The 14,859-nt window shown below is 40.1% G+C and overlaps 1 protein-coding gene across 1 annotated transcript in view; it reads left to right on the forward strand.

Moving 5' to 3' along the window:
* The window catches only part of LOC133530239 (5-oxoprolinase), a 31,255-nt gene that overhangs the window by 11,596 nt on the left and 4,800 nt on the right, over positions 1-14,859 (forward strand). The window contains exons 14-25 of the mRNA XM_061868112.1: positions 228-312; positions 555-611; positions 980-1,112; positions 1,810-1,954; positions 3,027-3,174; positions 3,728-3,840; positions 5,042-5,217; positions 6,477-6,574; positions 7,138-7,248; positions 13,006-13,139; positions 13,923-14,034; positions 14,501-14,632. Of these exons, the coding sequence (XP_061724096.1) occupies positions 228-312; positions 555-611; positions 980-1,112; positions 1,810-1,954; positions 3,027-3,174; positions 3,728-3,840; positions 5,042-5,217; positions 6,477-6,574; positions 7,138-7,248; positions 13,006-13,139; positions 13,923-14,034; positions 14,501-14,632 (1,444 nt within the window). The remainder of the gene's footprint in view (positions 1-227; positions 313-554; positions 612-979; positions 1,113-1,809; positions 1,955-3,026; positions 3,175-3,727; positions 3,841-5,041; positions 5,218-6,476; positions 6,575-7,137; positions 7,249-13,005; positions 13,140-13,922; positions 14,035-14,500; positions 14,633-14,859) is intronic.

Here is a 14,859-nt window from a genome sequence, read left to right on the forward strand (position 1 = left end):
AACATACTCCATACCAGTAGGTTTTATGGTTTAAAGCCCCTCATCGGCCTCATCACATGGCGACCTTGCCAGCTGCGAGATGTTCTGTAGTAGAAGATAGCTTTGGAGATAATTTGTATTGATACTGTCAAATTATAGTAGATATCATGAGAACTACTACTCGAAATATCGTGACTTGGGAGATATTTGTGTTTAAAGTTATTGTATGTGACTTTTGTGATATACAGGTACCAGACTGAGTTTGGGTTCACACTAGCCGACAGAGACGTCATAGTGGATGACATCAGAGTTAGAGGCATTGGTTTGAGTAAGGTAAGCCCACATCCGCCAAGTCAATACCGTGGGATAAGGAAGTTCGTCCCAACATCCTCATCCTCATTCTTAATCTTTCTCATTTTCATTCTCAATCGTTGGAACTAAGTTAAAAAAGGATCGTGATGGGTTTTCGTGACCGAAAAATCGTACACTAGTGTAGTTTGTGTCCCAGATTTTCGCTGGCCAGATTTTAGAACGTGTTTTTTGTACCTACTTATGAAGCAGTTTTTCATTCACAGGTGGCAGAAGAAACAGCGCCACCTAGCGGAAAGGGGACTACACCGGTACCTGAAAAGGTTAGTAAAAAGTAAAGAAAATGTGTAATTAGTAAAGTCAAACAGAATTTCAAATAGAGGTGGATTGGTAAAGAAAACTTTGTACCCACAGTAAATTTACTGCCATCTTTCGACACACGATTAAAACTTTTAGAACACCATTTGACTTTGATCCTTATTATGGGTTAAAATTGTTAAATATCAAAAATTGGTGCCATCTAATAGAGCATAGGCCAAAGGCCAACATCGTTTCGAGCGATGGATTTTGTCCTACATTTAAGGTGATACTTGTTGTGGTTTCAAGGAAAGATTGAGGGCCCTCATGAGACCAATTATTCGGTCTGGTAATTTTGAATGCCTTGCCCGTTTAGCTACTTCTTCTGCTTTAGACAGTGAAGGTGTACTTCGAGGGTGGGTACCAAGACACGGCTGTGTACCTCTTGGACAAGCTGCGGCCGGAGCAGGAGGTGCCCGGGCCTGCGATCATCATGGACAGCCTGTCCACCGTGCTTGTTGAACCTGGTGAGGAATGTGTTATCTAATTTAGAGATTCGTGTTAATTTAGATGGACACCAACCACGCTAAGTCAGCGCCCACCCCATACTTGATTTAACACTTGCCATCAAAACTAAGCGTGGTGCGATTCTAATCTGACTGAGGTCTCAGATGTTCTATATGAATAAGTTTTTGGCAAAAATTTCATTTTTGGTACAAGCTTTTATCGCTGACTTTACTTTTTTTTCCACAGGCAACTAATACTCATCGAGACAATTCTAAAAACCCCAAACACAATTAGATTGCGTTGTTTTATCACAGAGTTCCTATGGCTACCTCCTGTTTCTATCATCAGATCAGCTTGATGGTACCATAATATTGCATTGTCAACCGACTTACATATGTATACAAATTTTCAGCTACAGCATCGGAAATCGGGAAGTGGGTCAAATTTAACTTGTAAGATTTGTCCCATACATACTAACAGGGCAAGTTAAATAAAAGCTTGTAATAACCATTACCCTTAACCAAAGTACTGTCTTCTCTAGATGTAGGCCTGTACTCTCGTGGCCTTCTCCTATTTAGCTAATCTCTAATGACTTGGCTGGAATAAGTTTGTTTTCTCGTTTTGCGCTCGATAATCCTGTACGTAGAAAACTACTGAGTAACAAATTGAAATAAGCAGAAACATTTTCTTACGTGTAGTATATTTTGGCTGTTGCAGACTGCCGCGCGGAAATAACTAAGCTCGGTGACATCAAGATAACCATCGGGTCCGGCCAGCCCAAGCGGATCACCACCGCGCTCGAGCCCATACAGCTCAGCATCTTCTCGCACCGCTTCATGTCTATCGCCGAGCAGATGGGCAGGTAGTTAAACCTAATATTTATTTATTTGACGACCGGTCTGGCCTAGTGAGTAGTGACCCTGCCTTTGAAGCCGATGGTCCTGGGTTCGAATCCCAGTAGGCTGGGCATTCCACTCTTTGGCACTTCGCATAAGGAATATTGAAGCGAAACGCTTCGTGTGTATTTGTGGAATACCTACCATGAAGCGATGCCGAAGTGCCGATTGTCTGGTAGTCCGATGGTGAAATGGGGACGGGGGAATAAGGTTGTGCAGTTCCTCGGCACACTCTCCGAAATGTATCCTGTAAAAGATCGTTAGGCTGGCAACCTTGCGACGATGCTCCAGACTTTGAAATCTAGCATTGAGTCAATCTGTGTAAGAATGTCCTATAATATTTATTTATTTATTACAGTCAATACAAAGTGTATGATACTCTGGGAGTAAAATGATGATAAGGTTTTTTAAGGGAGTAGGATATTTTTCGATCGAAAGATTCTAGAATCGTCTCAGTGCAGGAATTATTAACTCCCATGATTCTGGAAATATGCGGATGTCGCGAGGAGTTGTATATTTCGTGAAAAAGTTTGTAACTTAGGTTCGGTGCGGGTCGCACCACGGTTTACCACGAACAGGTAAGGCCACCTTAGAGCCCTAAAAATATTGTTTTATTTCCTTTTACACACCGTTTCTAAAAATCGTGTGATATCCTTAGAATTAGTCTTTGCAGTAGGGTTATTCTAATCATTTCCTCGACCTGCACGTTGTAATCGATCCTGCACGTTGGGAGGAGCTCGCTGCGAAACGGTCATCTTGACGGTCTACCGTCTTCGAATCTACCAAGTCGTTTGAGGAAAACCGCCTACGTAAAACGCCAACTACGCAAGGATAGACCTAAGCCCTCCCTACATACAACGCGGCCGGTCAACTTTACTGTTGTGAATGTGAAAGGGTGTTTAAGAGCAAGTTTGGCCTGGCCAGCCACATAAGAGCTCATAAGAGGAAAACCTTGATTTCTAAGGTCGCCGTCATCGAAATCGATGTGGAGGACTATATATATATATTGTAATGATTTGAGTTGAATCTTTTTTGCAGAGTATTGCAAAGAACGTCGATCTCCGTGAACATCAAGGAGCGGCTGGACTTCTCGTGCGCGCTGTTCGGGCCGGCCGGCGGGCTGGTGGCCAACGCGCCGCACATCCCCGTGCACCTGGGCGCCATGCAGGAGACCGTGCAGTACCAGGTACGGCCTCGTGTGCACCGCGCGAGTCTTTCGAAACCTCATATTTACGAGTATTTTATTCTTAAGGCGATTCAACAAATAGTACACATTGGAGACCATATCACCAACCAAGGCGAGCCTTGATACCGATTACATTTTTAAACGTATATTTACAGTGTAATTAGAGTCAGACCAAGACAAGTCTGCAACGATTTTAATAGCGCACGCAGTGCAAGTGTCAAGTAAACGTGATAATTTCATAGAAGTTTGACGTTTTGTTTTAAACATTTCCTTATCCTTAATCCTTAGTCTTTAAGTGCTACCACTACTATACTGTTTTCAAGAAATTATTTGTATTTGTTTAAAATAACCCTATCAAAATCGCCGCCAAGTTATCTTGGTTTGAATCTAAAGTAAAACTGTTTTATTTTCGTTTTGTTCCACACACTGTTTTTAGCGGTTTTCTATGTGGTTTTCGATAATCCAGTTTAGAACCATATTGACAATATTTCAAATTTGTAATGTGGGCTATATCGAAAATAATTTCGGTTAACGTATGTTTCGGTTTCTCCAGATGAAGGTTCGCGGTGATTCTTTGAAGCCGGGCGACGTGCTGCTCGCCAACCATCCCAAGGCGGGGGGTTCCCATCTACCGGACCTCACAGTCATTACTCCGGTTTTCCACAAGTAAATGACAGGATCGGACAATACAATACAATACAAATATTGTTTATTGCTCACCAATATGAAAGAACATAATGACATACAAATTAAACGTACAACTTAGAATATAGTAGACAACGGGCGGTCTTATCGCTAAAGAGCGATCTCTTCCAGACAACCTTAGGGTAGTGGAGACAAGGTAAAAAAAAACAAGTGACAAAACAATGTGAGTGGGTGATGCAGTGAGTGATAGAAGTCAGACATCGGAATTTGACGCATCGTATACGCAATGACGAGTCGTATGCGTTGCATTTTTGCCATACACTTTGTTGCGTAAAATTCTTCTGAGCAGATCGGCCGACCCTTCATGCCGGATAACGTTTTCGTAGATACCTTCAATCTTTGGTCTTCTACAAATTAGTAATTGTGTTCGTCATAAAGTGATTATAGTTTGGAATGTAATTAGGTATACAACTAACTTACTAGCCTCTAAACTCCATCGTTTTTGTCTGTCGTATTATTTCAAAGCTTAACAGAAAAAATAGTATTTTAGGGGATCTTTAATGTAAAAAAAACCCGGTCAAGTGCGAGTTTGTTTACCTCGCGCACCGAGGGTTCCGTACAAACTTTCAATTTTCTCGTGTAACTATAATCACGAAAGACTTATAACACAGTACAGCGCTATCTATGGGCAAATTGGCTGACCAATTTGCGCGATCTGTATGTATGTTGGATTTTCAGGGATAATTCTTTATAGTGTGAACCGATTTAATCTTTTTTTGTTTTATTTGAAAGAATGTGTCTTTAGTGTTATATTATAGGAAAGACTCGCAAATAAGATTAAATTGCCAATTAAATTATGAAATGTTTTTTTGTAAATCTATGGAAAAACAATGTAGTGTTCAATTTGAGCTTTTTCAAATGATACCCCACTTGACCTAGTCTAGACTTTGAAATTTTGCCCCCTCTTTATATGGGGCAATTTCCATAATTAATAAAAAAAATACACTTCTAATATGTCTGGGGACTTCTATTAGCGTTGGTCATTACTATTCCAAATTTCTAATCGATAGCTTGAGTACTTCTTAAGATATTTAGCAATGTGACAAAGAGACATCCGGACGGACAGAGTCGCACCATAAGGGTTCCTTTTGTACCTTTTTAGATATTAAAAATAGACAAGATCTAACAAAGAAACCATTTCTCAGTCATCTATCTTTTGCAGCGGTCGTGGCCGTCCGATATTCTTCGTGGCGTCCCGCGGCCACCACGCCGACATCGGCGGGCTCACCCCGGGCTCCATGCCGCCGCACTCCGTGACTCTCACCCAAGAGGGGGCTGCCTTCAAGTCATTCCTGCTGGTGGATGGAGGAACATTCAATGAGAAGGAGCTCACAGCAGGTTAGGCTTCATTTCTGTAACATTAGAGCCTAATATTCTGTGCATCAGAGGACTCGCCCCGGCCTCCATGCCGCCACACTCTGTACAAGAGGGGGCTGCTTTCAAGTCTTTATGCTAGTTGATGGAAGGAAATTCAACGTGAAAGAGTTTACGGCAGGTTAGACACACATTTTAATGTTCGACAGGCACAATAACACAGAAAAATCAGACTCGCAACGAGGACTAAACCTCGAGTGTTTAGATATAAGCCTCGCGATTCGGGGCATGCGCGGGAACAAGAGCCGCTCAATGCGGGTATTTAGGAATATATTATTTCATCTAGCAACATTGTACATCAAATTTACTTTATTTCATTCTTCCGGATACCCACAATTCGAAACTACAATCAGTTATTTTAGACAATGACTAATCCTTGCCGATGCAACGTACCTTCTCTTTAATTTCTTTTAAAGTTAAAATATCAGTCCTTTCCGACTTTCTGCCTTCTATTTTGTCGTAACTGGACAGTGACAGACTTAATTCGTTAGAAAGAAGTGTAGAAGATTATAGAAAATCCAGCGCGCCCGCTCTATGAGGGAATTACAAGTAATTTAATCTCACTGACTTTACACTCCTTCTTATTTTTCGAGCCCAATTTCGTTCTTTCTTTATTATGTTCCTAACAGCGGGGTTCCGTAGAGTTTCTAATTGCAAAGTTAGAGTTTCGGTATGACTGTACAGTCAGCGTCAAATACTTCGTAGCAGTCAAAGTAGCCAAATAGTTCGGTACACCATACTAAATATATGGTGTACCGAACTATTTGGCTACTTTGACTGCTACGAAGTATTTGACGCTGACTGTACCTGTTTATCGTCGTGGCATCTCCATGTTTGCGCTTCTTAAACAAGAGGGGGCTTCCTTCAAGTCTTTTCTACTGGTGCATGGAGGAATGTCCAACGAGAAGTTCACAGTAGGTTAGAAAATATTACTGTAAAATTAAAATTTAACATCTTATACATTTCGAAGGACTCAGGTGGGACTTTCAAATCATATTTGTTCCATGATAAATGAGAGATATGTGGGAAAGTCTTAATTCATTCAGGATTCGCGCAAGATAACAATCAATAATGATTCTTGCCGCATGTAGATAACTATCAAAGATTTAATAAGAGTACAGGTCTGAACCTATTACCTTACCCTAGAAGAGTACTGGGCCAGCGTAAGAGTAGGCCTGTGCCCAGCAGTGGGACGTATATAGGCTGAATTGTTACTGTTCCAGAGCTGATGAGGCCGGGCGAGGAGGCGGGCTGCTCGGGCACGCGGAACCTGCCCGACAACCTGTCCGACCTGAAGGCGCAGGTCGCCGCCAACCAGCGGGTAACCACAACTTTTTTGTTGATCTCTTTAAAGCCGTTGCAGCTACTGGTACTGAAACAGTTCGAGTCAGACCAAGATAAGTCTGCAACGATTTTGATTGCACACGTAGTGCGAGTGTTATTTTAAACGTCTAAATCCTACGAAATTATGACGTATAAATAATACTTGCACTGCGTGTGCTATCAGAATCGTTGCAGACTTGTCTTGGTCTGACTCTAGTTACATCTTTGGCTTTGTTCTATGGCCACAAAATCTGGATTCTACGAAAAAGTATTTGTGTACAGATGTGTTGTTGTTAACGTTTTTACCCGATTACAGAAAATTTACCCTTTGAACGCCATGAACACCTAAAGGCGCTGTAACTAGTCCTCTGCGCCGTAGCGTATGGCGTACGCTGTCAAACTAACCTTCACACTTTCAAGTAAGATTTACATTAGCTCGTTTGCGCCCATGACATTGGCGTGTGAGTGACGTTTTAGTTTATGACGTAAAGCGTTCAAAGGGTTAAACTTTACCGCAGCAGTGACTTTTTGCAAGTGTACCAATGAATATTGCATACCCAGGGAATCCAACTAGTAGGCGAGCTGATAAGCCACTACGGCCTGGACGTGGTGCAGGCGTACATGGCGCACATACAGAAGAACGCCGAGATCGCCGTCCGGGACATGCTCAAGGTAATTTGGACTTTATCTTTACAGGTGTAGGGTTGGAACTTGACTACTACAACTTTTTAATGGGATTATGCGATGTTTATGCCATTATTGTTTCCACCTAGTCGCGATTCTACACAATATGAATTCCACGCAGCTGAAGTTTATCACGTGCGTTATTCTTCACACAAATATATTACTATACAATCGTCGCAACTCTTATTAATGTGGTTCTACACAACTCCATTTATTTTTTGCATTTGCTGGGTGAGAAGTATTAGATGGAGGCAATACGGACAATATTACCTATCCACGAATATCAGTAAAAAGCAGTTCAGCTCTACTAAGTTGAACGTTTTTATACTTTCGATCTATTCTCACTAACGTAGTGGCGGATTTGCCCTAAGGCCAAGTAGGCCCGGGCCTAGGGCGGCAAGACATTAGGGGCGGCAGCAAGGCGACAGTCTATATGATGGATGCTGAGAAAGGGGCGGCTAGTAGTTACTACGAGGCCTGGGGCCTAGGGCGGCCAACACTGCAAATCCGCCACTGCTAACGTACTTATAAGTAAGTAAGAAAGAGATAGTGCCTTTTTACCAGAAATGTGTCCGATGTCGAACATTAATAAGAGTTGCGACGATTGTATAGTAATATATTTGTGTGAAGAATAACGCACGTGATAAACTGCAGATGCGTGGAATAAATATTGTGTAGAATCGCGACTAGGTGGAAACAATAATGGCATAAACATCGCATAATCCTTTTAATGTCGAAAATTCGCAAATGCCTCGTCATTGTGACGTAAAACCTTGGTCATGTCGCTCATAAATGAAAGTTATACTATAATATTGATAAACAGGTTTGTGTCGATAATCCTTATTGTTACTTTTTGCATGAGCCGAAGACTATCTAGAGAACTTTTAATAGGGAGCGTGCATGAACTGTAGGAGGCAGCACAGGAGCCGTCAGATTTTTGGCGCGAGGCGTAAATGTGATGTTTATTGTTCCGATTTAGCCCAAAAGATGGCAGAACCTATTATGCACAAGAAAACACGTGACGTGTAAATGTACATGTCTATGGTTCCGATTCAGGCCACAAGATGGCAGATCCTCAAACGCGCCCGGTCCCTATAGCCAAAAGATTTCACTATCTCAATAAGCGTTACGTTTACTATCAGGGTTTAATTTCAACTGTGTATTTTATTGCTGACATGTAAAATTGTATATTTTACCAATAAATGAGTATGAGTATGAGTATGAGTAAACAAGGAATAATAAATGTCCACCGTCCACACAAACTAAGGATTCGGGAGCTGAGTCCAATTTGGAGGTCGGGTTAAAACTAGAAATGTAATCCTTAAGGTGGTTCGATTTTCATACAAAAAACAATCGCTATTTATTAATTAATTACACAATATTATTACATAACTAGTTGCGCATTTATCTACTTTCGAATATTCATTTGCGCTAAATTAATAGAAAAACTTTGTTTCATACAGAAATCATGCAATAATCAACGTTATATTTTTATAAATTTTACTCATGTGTGTGTGACAAATGTCGTGTACAAATACATTGCGGCGTTGCCACTCCATGCCTCGGGCGGCCATCGGCGCGACGTTGCGATGTTTGACGCGTTTTTAGCTGACTCTGTCGACACTGACACTCAGTGTGACCAGGCGTACGATAATTGTCGTACATGTACGATAATTTGGGCCCCGGTATGACGTAATGTTCCAAAGAGCATTATCGTACACTAAAGTACTATAATTTCAGCCCTTGGATGATGCCACCTTAAAAGTCTAGTAATTTGAAGAAAAATATGACACTTTCTCTCAGAAATAGGTTAAAATTAGTATCTTTTGGGTGTTCGGCTCCTTGGTGTAAGTTTAAAGTTTAAAATGTCACAATTTCCTGTATACCGTTTGAGTCTATCCCAAAAATACACAAACATAAACAGATTTTTTGCGCAATTTAGACGAAAATTGTCTTTTTTTATTATTAATTGGAAATTTAAGCTTATTTTGCTAGACATTTTTAGGGGCTGCCGTTTTGATTGGCGAACGATATTTTTTTCAACGGTACAATAATATTGACCCTCAAGTACGATAATTCTCTTCCGCTCACCTGGCAACACTGCACACTGCTGAAACTTGACAGGACCTGGGGGCTACCGTGAAAACCTAAATTCGCAAATTGCGGGGATCTTTCTCTTTTACTCTCACTAAGACGTAATTAGAGTGACAGAGAAAAATGGCCGAAATTGACGAATTTCGATTTTCCCGGTAGCCGCCCTGGTGCTTGAGGTACTTGATAGAAAACAACGCTGCCGCATGTTCTGAATTGTGATTTTATGTGTTTTTGGATTAAAAATGATAGCAACGTCTAAATCAAGTTACAAAAATCATCGATATTCTGGTCCGCGAAAAACCAGGAAAAGTGTAACTGTAATTGGAGTCTATAACTAACTAGTTCACTTTTATAAAACTCAATTTTGCCCGAGATTGTACTTAGGTGAATAAGTGTATTGGTTGTAATGGCTAAGTGTATTGATCTTGAATAATTAGTTGGCTAATACATATATGACTCCAACATGATATGGACATTTACATCATAACTATTATACCTAGTTGGTTACTAAGTTCTGTTACTCGATTTCTTTCTTTCTTTCTAGCGTTGTCCCAGCATATTGCCACGGCTCAATGGAGCTTGGGGTCCGCTTTGACAACTAATCCCAAGATTTGGCGTAGGCACTAGTTTTTACGAAAGCCACTGCCATCTGACCTTCCAACCCAGAGGGTAAAACTAAGCCTTGTTGGGATTAGTCCAATTTCCTCACGATGTTTTCCTTCACTGAAAAGCGACTGGTAAATATCAAATGATATCTGTTCTGAAGTTCTGTTACTCGATTTGCAACCTCTTTATTTCCGTTAAAACAAATGCTACCGAAAAAATAAAAAATGACATAATGTGGTGGATTTGTGAGCTATAATTATATACCACACATAATGCTTATCTCGTCGTATCTATAATGAATTGGGGCCTAAAAGAGAATCGTATTCCAATTTTTTGAAACGCTTGTATTACTTTCTATATTAACTAAAAGTTGCCTTAAAATTCAGCTTTTATACTAAAACGGCTTTAAATATGTTAAATTAACAAAATATATTTTGACAGATGCTTTCGCGCCCAAAACGCTCTTTGAAAATTGTGTGACGTCACAGTTTATGGTTTGACACATAACTACATACACACGTAGAAGATACGAACTGTCAACTGATATTTGTCATTTGTTGTTAATCGCCTAACTGTCAACAGTGTCAATCCGAGAGTTGTGACGTCATCAGAATCTTCAATGACGTTTCGAGTTTGGTCACGTGACGTGTGCCAAAAGATATTTTAAATTCAATATTTACAAAAATATGGTCATTACAGGTCCCCTAAAAGTAGTTTAACATGTTCTTATAATCCAAAAGAATTTTTTGGGATACAATTATGCCCTAAGATTTGTAGATGGAAACAACCCTATTGCGTTGCACAAATGTGGGCACCCGCCAAACATGATTTTGGGTGTGTCATACTCAGGGCTAACACAGATTCATTTCTGTGAAAAAGGTGTGAAAACCGGAAACTGGAAACCGTTCTCGAACCAATAGTGAAGCCCTTAAGCCACACCCTATTTCAAAACCAGCCATGGATCTTTGAACAGGACTCAGCTCCTGCACATACCTAAGGCAAAAACAACTCAAGCCTGGTTTCGAAGGAACAAAATTGACTTTATTGCCCACGAAGACTGGCCGTCCTCCAACCCGGACCTCCTTTCATGTTGGATTATGCCATATAGCAGGTTATTGAGGAGAAAGCCTGTGCTAAACCCCACACAACTCTTAACTCCCTCAAGCGGGCCATAGTTAAGACAGTGACGGAATTAGACATGACAATCGTGCGTGCCGCTATTGATGACTGGCCTCGTCGTTTGAGGGCCTGTGGTAAAGCCAGAGGAGGCGATTTTGAATGATATTGTCATATGTAATTCCTGATTTTGTGTACTTCATTTTAATATATACTTTATTAAACTTTCGTTGGTATATTTTATGTAGATAAAGATTATTGCAGTAACAGAATTTAATAACCAACTAGGTAGAAAACAATGAAATACATAAACACATAAATTGGATATGATGTGATCCGTTGAGTGAAATTGACAATAAATAAAATAAATAAATAATTTTCTATCTCTAGGCATTGTGTGAAACTTCTAGTTGTGTCAAAATATCGGGAAATCAATAATATAAACAAATATGGTAAATATCTCATTTCTTTTTATAATGGTTATAAATAGAAGGCCATGCAATTTTGTAACTCACTGTAATTTAATTAAATGTATCGTAAAAAAAATGTTTTAATTCTACTGTAAAATAGTACCTACTTTTTAGGGATCCGTAGCCAAATGGCAAAAAACGGAACCCTTATAGATTCGTCATGTCCGTCTGTCTGTCCGATTATGTCACCGCCACTTTTTTCCGAAACTATAAGAGCTATACTGTTCAAACTTGGTAAGTAGATGTATTCTATGAACCGCATTAGGATGTTTACACAAAAATAGAAAAAAAAACAATAAATTTTGGGGGTTCCCCATACTTAGAACTGAAACTCAAAAAATCTTTTTTCATCAAACCCATACGTGTGGGGTATCTAGGGATAGGTCTTCAAAAATGATATTTAGGTTTCTAATATCATTTTTTTCTTAACTGAATAGTTTGCGCGAGAGACACTTCCAAAGTGAAAAAATGTGTGGGCCCCCCCCCCCCCCCCCTGTAACTTCTAAAATAACAGAATGAAAAATCTAAAAAAAAATATATGATATACATTACCATGCAAACTTCCACCGAAAATTAGTTTGAACGAGATCTAGTAAGTAGTTTTTTTTAATACGTCATAAATGGTACGGGACCCTTCATGGGCGAGTCCGACTCGCACTTGGCCGCTTTTTTAAAAGGCTGGGCAGTAAGGGATTGCTTTAATTTTAGAACAAAACAGCGTTTTTTTTTTAAAAAATACCGGAAAATCTGGCTTACAAATTTGGACTTTCTTAGGTTCATTCTACTTAGAATCTTCTCCACCCTAGCATTAAAAAAAGATATCCTAAAATATCCATACCATTACGTCACATTTTAGTGTGAAAGAAATTTCAATGTAAAACTAAAATTTCATTACAAATTTTCGGGTTTTTTTAGCACGAGGATTGATTATGCTAGTGATTCTGAGTTGGAAGAACCCAAAAATATCATGATGTGTGAGAATCAGATTTTTTTATATTTTTATGGAAAACGCTCATATTTCTCATAAAATAATTTATTAATAATAGGTACTTGATAATACTGATAACAAAAAAAAATAAAATAATGAGTCTCGAACCCACATCCTCTTGCATGTATTTCCACGTACATACCGCAACGCTATTGAAGCCTACTCACGCTGTGCCAAATTGTCTACTACAAGGATCCCAGTAAGACTGTTTGAATGTGTGAGTGATACTTAGAAATAGAGTCAAGAAACATTCTGTCGACATTAAGGGGTAGTTTTTGTACAATGAAGTGGTCAATGTTTGTTGTAATAGTTCAATATTTATTTAAAGAGTGCGCTATACATAATTTACAGTATAGAAATACCAAGACTACTCCACAAAAAAATTAAAACTCAAAATTTGCAATTGTGGCGCCATCTAGTGAGGTTTAAGCTTTGGGTAACCTAATCGAACCACCTTAAATGTTGTTTCAGGAAATAGCGCACAAGACGTACGCGAGCACGGGATCAACCGTGTTAAAGGCGGTCGAGTATCTGGACAACGGGACACCTATAGCCCTCAGTGTCACTATTGACAAGGACTCGGGCACGGCACTCTGCGATTTCACGTGAGTACAAACTAACGGAAAGGAAATAAAATTAAATCGATGACAGAATGACGTGAATCGTTAGTAACACCCTAGCTATGGTTAAGCGCCATGGATTCCTGAGGAAGGTAGAGAATGCTTGGCTTAACGAGTGGCAATCCAATAAGGCGCCAACCGACTTCTTCGAACTAAGCGCCCGTACAAGACCTAAAGGCTTCACTACCCAACGTGTCTGGTGTCTACTGAACCGCTTCAGAACTGACTTGGGCAACTCCGCATACCACTGGAATAAATGGGGATGGTGTGAATCGCCGGCATGCGGATGAGGAAAACCGGAACAAACAATCCGTCACATGGTGCTAGAATGCCCCAACACCAAATTCAGTGGCAACACTGAAGAGCTTAAGACCTTCACTGGGAAAGCCGTGGATTATTTTAAGAATTCTAGTTTTAAATTTAAATTTTATAATGCAGTGACATGTAAAGATATGCCATACGATAATAGTATAGCGTAGTATAGTATAGAAAAATAGGAAATTCGAAACGAGTGGCGATAAATTAAAACACGACAGAAGGGAGTGTTTTAAATCGACACGAGTTGCGGATTACCTATTCGCATATGTATCGTACAACATTTTACAGACCATATGGCCTTTTAAATTTTCGACATAGTTACGTTATGTGCTAATTATCGCACTAGTGCGGTATAGTAGCGCCATATGTGCTGTAAATAAAATAGTAACACACTATATCCTGATATGCCCCATAAGTGTCCGTGTAGTGTGATCTGGTTGCATTTTGCAGGGGCACGGGCGTGGAAGTGTGGGGCAACCTGAACTCGCCGCGCGCCATCACGTTGTCAGCGCTCATTTACTGTCTGCGCTGTATGGTGGGACACGACGTGCCGCTCAACCAGGTACAAAAACCCTGATTAGTATACTGAAATATTCCATTTTGCTAAGAGGTATAAAAGTATTATAAATAAAAAAAATTAAAAGCCTTTTATTTCCCGCTAAATTAGTACAATTATTTGTTTGTTACTTTATGATGGTTAGTAAATATTTTTTTGTTTTTTGCTTACATACTAGTTTTGGAATTCTTAGTTATTTTCTAAATAATTTATAGATATGTAACAGGAACCCCTCTCAGGTGAAGGCCTTTTCCAAAGTTTGCCATTTTGATCGGTCTAGTGCGGTTTGGTCCAGCTATTTTTATGATGTCCTCGTCCCAGCGTGAGTGGTTTTCCACTGCGTGTATTGCCTTGAGGGGTCTTAAAAGTATTACGGACCGCTTATGTCAGTACTGAGAACTATCGTGTAACTATTTCTTGTCGATTTTAAACTATCATGGAACAGTGAAATGAAGCCTAACGTTGTTCCCAGGGTTGCCTGAACCCGGTGCGGGTGATAATCCCCCCGGGCTCCGTCCTGGACCCGTCGGAGGGCGCGGCGGTGGTGGGCGGCAACGTGCTCACCTCGCAGCGCATCGTCGACGTCGTGCTTAAGGCTTTCCAGGTAAACTGACGACAAACAACTTCTATAGAGTTTCATACCCGAAGGGAATGGAATCATACTTTATGTATATGTTTCGAAATTTGGAGAGAGGTGATATGGATTCGAAATGAAAAATGACACTGACAGTTTTTTGTCTTATATTCGCTATGTGCACGACTGTCACGCAACCTAGCGTCCGCGAGTCTAGGGGAAAACGTCAATTCACTACATCTTATAAAACTACTCAA

Source organism: Cydia pomonella, chromosome 22 (assembly GCF_033807575.1).
Source record: "Cydia pomonella isolate Wapato2018A chromosome 22, ilCydPomo1, whole genome shotgun sequence".
Taxonomy (NCBI): Eukaryota; Metazoa; Arthropoda; class Insecta; order Lepidoptera; family Tortricidae; genus Cydia; species Cydia pomonella.